This window comes from Gymnoscopelus braueri, assembly GCF_963280865.1.
Source record: "Gymnoscopelus braueri genome assembly, chromosome: 12".
NCBI classification, from domain to species: Eukaryota; Metazoa; Chordata; class Actinopteri; order Myctophiformes; family Myctophidae; genus Gymnoscopelus; species Gymnoscopelus braueri.
The window spans coordinates 45,711,537-45,723,609 of record NC_137614.1 but is presented as its reverse complement, the minus strand read 5'-3'; the positions used below and the strand labels follow the sequence as shown (position 1 = coordinate 45,723,609).

At 41.4% G+C, this 12,073-nt stretch overlaps 1 protein-coding gene across 6 annotated transcripts; it reads left to right on the top strand.

Moving 5' to 3' along the window:
• Positions 1 to 108: 108 nt before the first annotated feature.
• Positions 109 to 11,581, top strand: naca (nascent polypeptide associated complex subunit alpha). Of its 6 annotated transcripts, none has more exons than XM_080445098.1 (9): positions 116 to 178; positions 1,243 to 1,317; positions 5,942 to 7,474; positions 8,101 to 8,186; positions 9,518 to 9,595; positions 9,937 to 10,083; positions 10,724 to 10,852; positions 10,995 to 11,117; positions 11,345 to 11,581. In XM_080445098.1, exons 2-9 carry the CDS (start codon positions 1,248 to 1,250, stop codon positions 11,357 to 11,359), a joined length of 2,181 nt encoding a protein of 726 aa, XP_080301224.1. In that variant the 5' UTR covers positions 116 to 178; positions 1,243 to 1,247; the 3' UTR covers positions 11,360 to 11,581. The 6 variants fall into 6 exon arrangements, with proteins under 6 accessions (XP_080301228.1, XP_080301224.1, XP_080301226.1 ...); XM_080445100.1 differs by lacking the exon at positions 5,942 to 7,474 and adding an exon at positions 3,765 to 4,790 and having other exon boundaries at positions 130 to 178; XM_080445099.1 differs by having other exon boundaries at positions 141 to 231.
• Positions 11,582 to 12,073: the final 492 nt, after the last annotated feature.

Sequence of the window (12,073 nt, the reverse complement as noted above, 5' to 3'; positions counted from 1 at the left end):
AAAAAAAAAAACTTCAAACTTGTACTTAAGTACAGTACTTGAGTAAATGTACTTAGTTACTTCACACCACTTTAAATGACCCGGAAGAACAACGTCATTATGGTAAACCGGATATTACCGCACGACAAAGGTTAGATTTTCTCTCTCACAGCCATCTTGGATATAGTATCCTGAGTCGGTGAGTCTCTCTTCGAATAATCTAACATCATCCATTGCTTAGTGGAGATAAAGGTGCGTAGTACACGTCTAATCTATTAGTAGAATTTGCGGTCTTTCCGCTCATGCCGATATTTGTCCATTTAGTTTATCTTTTAGGTGATAAAACGGACTGTTAGCTAGCCGAATGCTGACTCAAAATGGGGGAACACGACTTGTCGCCTACCACAACCAGATAGGAGGCTCTCGTTATCAAAGCCCGCGAGAGGGTTGTCAAGAGCCTCAACAAGTCAACATAATGACAATAATACTGAGTTGACGTCTGTCTATACTGAGTTGACGTCTGTCTATGTACTCAAACCGGTGTCAATGTGTGAGAAAATGTTGTCGTAGGTGTTCATCGTCCCTGCCCAGAGGCTAAGTTAGCTTCACCTAGCTAACGTTTGGCTACAGCTGAAGCATGGGTTCTGCTTTCTCGACCACTACAATAACGATGAGTGCCAATGATGCCTAATTGTCAGTGGTGGGAAAAGTTACTCACATTTGTAACTTTAGTAAAAGTATCAATACTGCAATGTAGAAATACTCTTTGTTACAAGTAAAAAAAAGTCCGGTGTTCAAAACTTAACTTGAGTAAGAATACAAAAGCATTGGCCTCAAAAATATACTTAAAAGTGGCAAACGTAAAAGTACTCTTTATGCAGACTGTCCCATTTCACAAGATTTCAAACTTATGAAAATGCTTTGAAAACGGCAGATCTACAAGTTCGTTGTGTGAGCTTGTAGATCGGCTATTTTCAAACGGCTTAAGTATGCATAGGGCTTAAGTGGTTAATGCATGTTTTGTTGTAATCTAAATCTACGCAAATAGTAACTCAAGTTATCAAATTGTAGTGGAGTAAAAGTACAATATTTGCCTCTGAGATGTAGTGGAGTAAAACTAAAATGATTGGAAATACTCCAGTAAAAAAAATAAAAAAGTACCTCAAAATTGTGCTTAAGTACAGTATTTGAGTAAATGTACTTAGTTACTTTACACCACTGCTGTTGCTTTGAGCTAAAATGCCTCGTTGTTTCCTTTTTCAGCAACTATGCCTGGCGAAGCCACAGAAACTGTCCCGGTCACCGAGCAGGAGATGCAGCAGCCTCAAGTGGAGACTGGTATGTATTCACCTTGCTTAACGTGCATGCTTTATTCTACTAACACCAAAGCACTGACAGGGTCCTGGAACTCTTTTAATAACTTGTTTTTGGTATAAAGCTATGTTCGTGGCCAGTGAACAAAACACGAAGACGTGTTTTGGAATGGATAAGCGTTTGTCCACAACATCCAAAACATGTTTTCATGTTTCATCAAATAAGGGATGGACAACTATCTTTGTTTTCAGTAGTAGAGTTGAGATTGAACGAACAGGTGACGGCTTGGTGAAATGGCACCATTTGTCGGCATCTGCGGGGGGGGGCTGTAGACATGGGACAGCTCCGCCATGATCACCACCACCAGCTGTTAAAACGGGTACCAAAAGGCCGGCCTAACCTATATGCTGGAACTGTGGTTTCAGGTTTATATTTAGGAAGGGTTGACTGGCCATTGAACTCTTTGAGTCCTTATAAACCATCCAAAAAGCACTTACACCACTGTTATTTTGATTTAGGAAGCATTGTCAAACCATATGACTTTTAAGTACTTGTGCTGGAGTCACCGTTTATTGTTTTTTACCAGATAATTGGGCTTTATTCCATTTGGCTTGCCCTAGTTTAATGAAAAAGGTATTGTGATGCCCACGCCCTCCAGGTCTCCACACATGTGATATTCCTTTGCCAAGGAAAGAAGCAGACCTGTTTGACTACTATTTTACAACTTGTACAAAATCAAAGTGGGAAAACTCAACGGGATAACTGCCAGTAAATATGCGCTTATAGCTGTTAAGAAACTGGTTTTAACCACTTAAATCCTGTATTCTTCATTGGCCCGAGTCCTGCAAGGGTCTACTTTTTCACTCCACCAAATATGTTCACCATGAATAGCCGATCTACAATCTCAACGTGTTGTGAGCTTGTAGATAAGCTATTTTTGCCAAATGTTTCCCCCAGGATAGGATTCAAGTGGATAATGCAGGCTCTGTAATTTACACTGTCAGTATTGGTGCAATTTAACAGTGGCAAGTTGCTTTTGGATGGCCAGAAATATTTCCTGAAAAAAGCTTCTTAAAAGTCTGTAATCTATATAATGTTAGCTATATCTTCACATTTTGTGGTGCCCATTGATGCAGTTGGAATGGGTAATCCAGGACCCTTTGTTACACAAACTCACAATAGCCTGTGGTGACTTTCATTGACTGGGTTTGATACACAATGCATGGTATTTTAGTAGTTGACTGCCCGGTGCACCGACTTTCATTGATACTTAACACCTAACCTTGTTGGGAAAGATGCAACTGTGTTAGTGGAACTTTTAGCCCCTGCTTGGATTAGATTGTACTTACCTCTTATGTAAAACCTCACTGTGCACATGTTTCAATGTCTATTAACCATTGTTTACTACACATGAAAATAACAATTTTTATTGGGGTTCATTAAGCTTTCCGAAAGAGATTCTTCATGGACCCTCCGGGGTTTACTGAAGAACTAAAGCTTGTGTGGCATTTTGCTATTGGCATTTTGTCTAGGTATAGTTATTTACTTTTTTAAAAACTTTAATTTCAAGTCATTTTCTCATTCATTGCCATGCAAGAAAAACATGTCACCAGATTAATTTACATTTCTCATGGTTAACTGTACAACTTCAGTTTGATTTGGCGAGAGCCTTCGAAGGTTAGAAGATGAATATTTAGTAACTACACAAGTATAACTGGTTTACACAATTCAAATATTAATATAGCGTTATTTAGTCCAACGCACCAGTTAATTGGATTTGCAAAGGTCCTCTATGAAATGCCACAAATATCAGAATGGTGAATAATGTTAGAATCTGTTCTCAACTTGACCTAACAAAATCAGTGACAACTGGGTCATCATTCAGTAGGGTGTTAACAGGAGGTAGAAATAAGTGCTACCAAATGCAGTCAGATTTAATATCAATTTGCCTTTTGAAATGGATGTGAAAATGACATAACACATAGCAGGGTGAAGGTTAAGCAACACTTGTTTGAGATGTTTCATACAGCAATAAATATTAGTAAATAATCACCAATAAGTTGTATCATTGACGTTTTGTACACGTCATGCAGTATGTAAAAATATATATTTTAACTGAGGTGACACCTTTTGTGCCCCCTCTGGTTTAGTAAATAGTCTTTTAACTTAAACACTTACATCCATAGGAGGTATAATATTTGGGGGCTGAAGGATTTCTTTTAACATTAATCTTGTCACATTTAGACACTGCATGATATTTTGGGACATGGGCACAAATTCCTTTTTGAGTGCAACACAACACGTTTGCATCCCTGAATTTTCTCACATTCACCGGTTCTATGGACAGGTTGCGCACTCCGTATGTTCACCAACATGTTAATTAATCTCTTAATAGCTGCTCCTCAGTTTACTTCTGTGACTGCCCTTCCCCATGCTGCTCCTCTTGCTCCTCCTACTATCCCCTTTATCAGCTGTGGGGGTGTTGAGTTCTTCTGCACCACCAGAGATGGCTATTCCTGAAGTGTTCAAGACATCCCCATTGGAGATTCCATCACCGCCAGAATTCTCTAGTGCTCCCCAAGTTATTCACTCTCAGCTACTGCTAGAAGAAACTTCTACAAAGGCAGCTGTCGATCCAATTAACGGTGATCCGATTATTGCAATCCAAACTGAATCCGTCTTCGAGAGCACATCCATCACACTGCAATTGCCTGCCGCCGAACCATCCGTAACTGAAGAAGCTGAAGAACCTGTTGTGGCTCTTGTTTCTGCCATTGAATCGCTTGAAATTCATACCGAAGAAATGGTCGAGGGTCAAGAGTCGGTGGTTGCTCTTGAAGAACCTGCTAACCAAGCAACAGAAGAGGTCACAGTTGATGCTCTTGTGGAAGCTGCAGCAGAAGAACCAGTAGTAGTCGCTGAAGATGCTGTTGATGTACCTGCTTCTGAAGAGCCAAGTGCAGATGTGCCAGATGGTGTTGCTGTGCCTGCTTGTGAAGAGCCAAGTGCTGATGTGATTGTGCCTACTTCTGAAGAGCCATGCGTCGTCGTACCCGCCTCTGAAGAGCAATGTGCAGATGTGCCGGTGCTTGCTTCTGAAGAGCCATGTGCGGATGTTGTGGCTGTGCCTGCTTCTGAAGAGCTATGTGTGGATGTTGTGGCTGTGCCTGCTTCTGAAGAGCCATGTGCAGATGCGATGCCTGCTTCTGAAGAGCCGTGTGCAGATGTTGTGGCTGTACCTGCTTCTGAAGAGCCATGTGCAGATGATGTGGATGGGAAGGCAAGTGACGCTCCAGAGCCTGCAGTAGATGCCCTGAAGGAAAGTAGCCAGGACACAGCATCTGAAGAAATTGAAACCAAACCTGAAGTGATTGCTGCCGTGGCCACTCAAAATGAAATTCTTGAGAAAGTACCAATTATAATCCCCTCTAAGAGTATCCCGCCGAAGGTGATGTCTAATTGCGCAGGTCCATCCCACCCAAGACGGCACCTGTCAGGTGGGTTAACTTGTGTAAAAAGGTGGAACACAGACCACCCCCAATCTTTCTATCTCTGCAACCCTCAACCCCACCTTTTCAGATCTTTCGTTTCCTTTTGTTCTAGACATTCAAAAATATATAGCTTATCACTCAACATTCAATTGTTCTACTTGGAGAAAACTTGTATATAATGTCATTTATCTCACCTTGAAGCAGACCAGTCCATTGTTGCAAAACAAACCTAACCTATAGTAACCTTTTCTTGGAAGGAAAATAGTCATGTTTCTCTGTACTTTCTTCTACTTTTCACATTAACACTGTATGTGTTGTCGATCTTTTCCTCATGGTATATTTGACTTTTGATCACTTTTTCCACTGTTTAAAGAGTGTGTTTACACGAGCAAGCCACGGTTGAAATTCACAATATGGCAATATCAGAAAGTAAGTTCCAATAAGCATGTTCATTACAGCAACAAAGACAAATCTACAGATTGTAAAATTTCTATTGATGTTTAAATTAATTATAAATGAGAACATATCTCCAGGGGCATCGGAAAGAAACCATATATTAGGAGCCAAGAAGTGGATCCCATACGCTGTCTCAAACTTGGAACTAAAATGCTTCATTCAATTACGATAATGTTACAATTCACACAGGGTTTGTTAATCAGGTCTCCTGATAACCTTTATAACTATTCTATGTGAATTGAAGCGGGATCTAAATGTAATTTTGAATGGTGCAAGCTCTAGACAACCACATGATAAACAAATATATATATATATATATCCTTGCTCAAATATTCTTAATTTAATATATTTGTACACGTGCCTAATTAAAGTAATAGTATAGTCGTGAAACATCCCAAAAACAATGTAGTGTTTGCGAATGCCTTTTCTGTTTGCCGTGAGTGCATCTGGTTTGTTTTTGGAGTACCACATTCGCAAAAGATTGAGATAATGTTACTAAAGATGAAAGTGTGTCTTTCTGAATGTGTAGTATGTTGTTGCATTTTTGGTGCCGTCTTGCATCAGCCGTGTTGGACTGTTTTGTGGGTGGTCTAACCTTGCAATGGCAACTTGCCCCGTGTTCTCTGATCATTTAACCTGCATGGTTATGGCGTTCATCTTACTTAAGAATAAGAAAACAAAATAAATCATGTTTTATCCAGCTACACCTCCTGCCCCAGCTCCCTCCCAGCAGCCCCAGGCTGCCTCTGGTCCTGCTAAGCCCAAAGACAAAGGTGCCAAGGGTTCTTCTGCCCCAAAGGCTGTCCCAGCAAGAAGAAAGCGCTCCTCGATGTCTGCTTCTTCCTCCTCTACCACCTCCCCAAAATCAACTACCTCCTCTAACCCATGCTCTCCTCCCGTAGTATCTCCTCTAGTCTCCTCACCATGCTCTCCCCTAGCATCTCCCCTAGCCTCCTCACCTGGAGGCACATCCACCCCAAAGGTTGTCAAGGCTGGCAAACAAGGAAAGGTATCTAAGAGATCAGAGGGTTTTGTGCCTCCCCCTATTCCTGCCAAAGCCGAACCTACCTCAGCAGAGGAAAAACCAACAGTGCTAGGGCCATCTGATGTGGCTAAACCAGCCCCAGTTGAGCCAAAGGCAGTCTCACCCACCCCTACCAAGCTTTCTGCAGCCCCAGCTGCTTTTAAAGTGACCTCAAAACCTGCTGCCCCAGCCCCTGTTTCATTTTCAGATGCTCTTGCAACCAGCCCTCCTAAAGAGGTTGAGATAAAGGCGGCTTCACCAAAACCTTCCCCAGTTTTGCCACCCTTTGATGATGACGACCTTCCCCCACTTATTCCACCTGAGTGTCAAGTGCCAGTTTTCGTACCCCCAGTGCCAGTTGTGTCTGCTTCAGCTCCTCCTAAACCCGTCATTGATTTTGATAAGCCTGCAGTGGCTGCTGAACCCAAACCTGAACTAATTGAGGTTGCCAAGGTGGTTCCCAAGGCTGAGACAGCAGTGCCAGCTGTCGAGGTCAAACCTGCCCCTGTTGAGGTTGCTAAACCTGCCCCTGTTGAGGTTGCCGAACCAGCTGTTGAGGCTAAACCCACTCCTGTTGAGGTTGCTAAACCAGCTGTCGAGGCCAAACCTGCCCTTACTGAGGTTGCTAAACCAGCTGTCGAGGCCAAACCCGCTCCTACTGAGGTTGCTAAACCAGCTGCCGAGGCTATACCTGCCCCTGTTGAGGTTGCTAAACCAGCTGCCGAGGCTATACCTGCCCCTGTTGAGGTTGCCATACCAGCTGAAGAGGTTAAACCCGCCCCTGTTGAGGTTGCCGTACCAGCTGAAGAGGTTAAACCCGCCCCTGTTGAGGTTGCCGTACCAGCTGAAGAGGTTAAACCCGCCCCTGTTGAGGTTGCCATACCAGCTGAAAAGGCCAAATCCACCCCCATTGAGGTTGCTGAACCAGCTGAGGCCAAGTCTGCTCTTGAAGCTAAACCTGCTCCTGTTGAGGCTGCCAAAGCGCCAGCTGAGCCCTCATCGGACACCGCTATGCCCACTCCTGTCGAACCTGCTGTCCCTGCCCCAGCTCCCAAAAAGCTTACATTTGCAGAGGCTGTTGCGAAACCTACCGCTGTTAAACCTACGGTTGAGGTAATCGATTCAATCCCATTGGAAGCTGTCTCAACCCCAAAACCTACCCCCACTCCTGTTAAAACCAAGGTGGAACCTGTGATCAAGAACGACAAGGGTATTTCTATTTTCTCTCCTGTTTGTCCAGTCTGTGTTGTTTTTTTCCCACTTGTCAATAGTTCTGGAAATCTGTTACAAACTTACATTGAATTACCTTTGCTTCAACTGGTCTGTTTCAAAGATGTTATGTAATGTGTAAAGGTCTTCCGGTCATTGGTGCCTCAAATAATTGAGGACGGAAACGAAAATCTGTTTTCTACTGTCTCTTCCCTTCAGCAAGTCAGTAATGACATTAAATGTTTTTCTTTTCTTAGTTTTTTTTTTTGCTGCTGGTATAATTTATAGTAACTTTTGTTTTTGGGAGGGGGGGTAAGTCATACTTGTGTGGATTTTTGGGTTGTTACTTGGTGTTGATCATACCATACTTGAGACCAAATTGATATAAAATGTTTTCATTAATGATTAACTCTTTTGCAGATTACTGTTTAATCACACATAAAAGTGCACCAGATTTTCAGATAATGTTTTCCTTTTCACATAAACACTGTTCCTCATATATCATCCACATATTCATTTCTTCCCCAGGTTTGACAGATTATTTGACACCAATTTGCAAATGCACAAGTCAGACCCACAGCTTAATATATTGTGACTAATTTACATTTCTTTGGTTGCCGTCTATAGGATCTGGCACTGAATCAGACAGTGATGAGTCAGTACCAGACCTAGAGGAACAGGACTCTGCACAGACACAGACACAGCAGGCCCAGGTGAGAGTTGAATCATGCTAACCCAGGACGGGGTTGATTGGCACAGCTTGAATTGCGTCAGTCAGTCTGCTTGGTCTGGCAATCTGGCATATTTGATTTGAACGATGATGTACTGTAGGACTCTTCGATGATGATTGACACAGTGACTTTCGTTCTTCTGAGTTTACTGAAGCCAACTTTCTGTACTGAGAAGAGCATAGGTATTTACAGATGCAGTGCACATAGCATAGGCTATGTTAACACTGGCAGCCCAAATCAATTATTTTTTTTGACCTATCCAGATTGGTGTTATGAAGTCTGAACAGCAAAAAGACAAACAGATTTTTGTGAGATCAGATTTGAACCTTGTTCCTAGGTGCTTTGAAATGCGATTCACATGTCTGTCTGGATATTCAGACACCGAAGATGGATTTTTAGAGTCAGGGTCCCCACGGTCATGAAATTCCTGGAAATATTTTGAAATAAAAATTTAAAAAATCCAGTACTGGAAAAGGTTTGGAATTGATCAAAGGTCCTGGAATGTTTATCAAGGGTCCTGGAAAAATATTTGGCTATGCATTGTTTTTGGCTATTGAACATGTATAACATTACACAAAATATGTAACATAAGTAGTTTTTCGCCGAACGGGCTGTGTAACACCCCATCCGCACTGCCAGCGATGCGACGTGACGCGAAGCGAGCGGGCGATGAAATCACATTAAAATACATGTTTTTAAATGAGACCGTCCTGACCTACCGCGAGCGACAACGAACCGTGCAACGACGTCGTCCACCCCTCCTATTTTCGCTCGCAGGGTCACTATGCCCTAATTTTGCACGAAATGTTGAATGAAATTGTACTATTTTATATTCTATGCTTTATTTTTGCTACACTGCCTATCTTTGGGCATTGTACATAGGAGTAAGAGACACATTATTGCGCTGAATGATTGTTTTATAGGCCTGGAAATTGGGCTAAATATTCTGGAAAAGTTTTGGAAAAGTTTTGGATATTCATTGCTAAAAATGTGTGGGGACCCTGTAGAGTACTTAGTCGTACGACGGTGCCACTCTGCGAAAATAGCTGACATCTACAAGCTCACAAGGCGTCGCATCGCGATACGTTGCAAGCTTGTAGATCAGCTATTTTTGGCAATGTCTGAATACCCAAATCTGGTTACTTGCAAACAGTGTGGATAGTCGGTCCTAGAATTGAGGAACCCATCAGATTCGCCCGCAGTGTGAAAAAGGCCTTAAATGCTTGCAAACTAGAGTATTCAAGACGTTCTAGTGCTTTTCTTCATTTTAAAGATCTGTATTTGATTTCTCAATGTTACATTATTTTTCACAGCTTGCCGCCGCCGCTGAAATAGACGAGGAACCAGTAAGCAAAGCAAAACAGAGCCGTAGTGAAAAGAAGGCACGAAAGGTAACAATGTCGTTCTTAAACCGTATATTTCTTGCTGTTATGGATACTAATTGTTTTGTAAATTAAATTCCTGATAACTTATTTTCTGGTTGATGGCAGATAACATTATTCTTTATTACACAAGGCCCTTGGAATTTTGTTTAGGAGAAATTCTAAAACTCTTCAATGATGATTGATACATTGACTTTCGTTCTTCTGAGTTTACTGAAGCCAACTTTTATGTCCTGAGAAGAGAATAACACATTTTAACCATGAAGAAGCATATTTGATCATGTATTAATAAGCATTGTTTTCCTAATTGTTTTGTAACTTTAATTCCTGATAACTTTTATTTTCTGCAGGCAATGTCAAAGCTTGGGTTGAGACAGGTAACGGGAGTCACCAGGGTGACCATTCGCAAGTCCAAGAACATCTTGTTCGTCATCACCAAACCAGACGTCTACAAGAGCCCCGCGTCAGACACGTACATTGTCTTTGGTGAGGCTAAGGTATGTAACGGAACGGTATTCTTGTCTTTTTTCCCCTCGATGGGTGTTTTGCTACAAGAGTCAAATTGTTGTAGATGATGAAAGCAGTGTTCATCAGTGAACAGATTTAGATTGGAACAGATGATGTACTGTAGGACTTTTGACTCTTCGATGATGATTGACACAGTGACTTTCGTTCTTCTGAGTCTGCTGAAGCCAACCTTTCTGTACTGAGAAGAGTATAGGTGTGTATATAGATTCAGTGCACATAGGCTATGTCAACCCATTTAGACCTGAGGCCGATTCTAAAAACACCTTCTAAATCCTGACCTAAGTTTTCTGTTGGTTTTCAAATATTTATTAAAAAATTACAAAACATGTATGTTGCTATACTGTACATAGCAGCAAGAACCCCAAAAGGGGTTCCCCTCCTGATAGGTATAGTTACAAATAGGGGTTCCCGCCCAAAATGGGTTAACACTGGCAACCCAAATCAGAATTTGTGCCTTTCCAGATTGGTGCTATGAAGTCTGAACAGCAAAAAGACTTAACAGATTTGAAGCACATTCCTAGGTGGTTTGAAATGCGATTCACATGTCTGTCTGGCTACTCAGACATTGAAGATGACATCGGTGACATTTCTGGCTTCTTTGTGCCCTAGATCGAGGATCTCTCCCAGCAAGCCCAGTTGGCTGCTGCAGAAAAGTTCAAGGTACAGGGAGAAGCCGTTTCAAACATCCAGGAAAACACACAGACGCCAACAGTACAGGAGGAGAGCGAAGAGGAAGAGGTAAGATTTGAAAAGAAAAGAAAATTGCACCACTTGTAGATGGGATGATATCACAAATGAGTAATACATTTTTACCTTTAAAAAAAAGAACATATTTTACCGTACCTTTTTTATGATATATCCTTGTTTATTATTTTTATAGGTTGACGAGACGGGAGTCGAGGTGAAAGACATTGAACTCGTCATGTCGCAAGCCAACGTGTCGCGGGCGAAGGCTGTACGTGCCCTGAAAAACAACAACAACGACATTGTCAACGCTATCATGGTAAGATTTTAAGAAAATATTTTTCTGGTTAACAGACAACATTAAATGGTCTTTATTACATAAGGACATTGAACATTTTTAAACTCTTCAATGATGATTGATACATTGACTTTCGTTCTTCTGAGTCTACTGAAGCCAACTTTTATGTCCTGAGAAGAGAATAACACGTTTTAACCATGAAGAGGCATATTTTATCATGTATTGATAAGCATTGTTTTCCTTTGCAGGAGTTGACGATGTAACGGGACACTGGAGGCGAAGTTGTCAAGAACAGTTGCTGACTTAATCTACATTAGTTTGTACAATTTATACCCAAGATGGAAATAAAGTTGTGGCTTGGTAAAATGAAAAAGATAAACAATTTGGATGTTTTTTTTGTGGATGTAGTAAAACATGTGGTAAATAGCCTATGTTGGTCCTACAGTCCAAAACGAGGAATTTTGAAATTAAAATAATTTAAGGATTTTGGTGTACATTCCTTTAAAGATTCCTCCTATAATATTTAAAGGTGCAGTAAGAGATTTTCTGTATGTATGATCTGAGTGTATGATCAGTAATGGGGGTCTCCCCTGCTCTCCAGCTCGATAAAAACAAATTGCACTTTCAGGTCGGGATACCAATTTTAACAAATCGGGAGAATTCATACAGGATAAACAAGTGGAATTGAGCACCGAAGTACGACGTAATTTACACATCCTAGGTTTGTCTACCTGGTTCGCGGTTTTCCACCCCCATTCTGAATCCCCATAGACGTATTCAATATCGCGTCAAATAAGAACTGTGTTCCAAAAATAAACAAATGACCCCGGCGGTTTTACTCTTACGGATATGAAGCATCAACTGACGGTGAGAAAACGATAATGTTACTTCCGCCGAATTAGTAACATTTTCGCCAGAAACCGACAAATATAAGTGACTGATTGTCATAAACGATACAGAACCTCCTCCCTGACAAT

Excerpts from the sequence above, each read along its gene's own strand:
- naca (XM_080445098.1), top strand. The coding sequence starts at position 1,248 with ATGCCTGGCGAAGCCACAGAAACTGTCCCGGTCACCGAGCAGGAGATG. Across the intron at positions 1,318-5,941 it reads GCAGCCTCAAGTGGAGACTG|CTACACCTCCTGCCCCAGCT; the intron begins GTATGTATTCAC and ends TGTTTTATCCAG. Across the intron at positions 7,475-8,100 it reads TGTGATCAAGAACGACAAGG|GATCTGGCACTGAATCAGAC; the intron begins GTATTTCTATTT and ends TGCCGTCTATAG.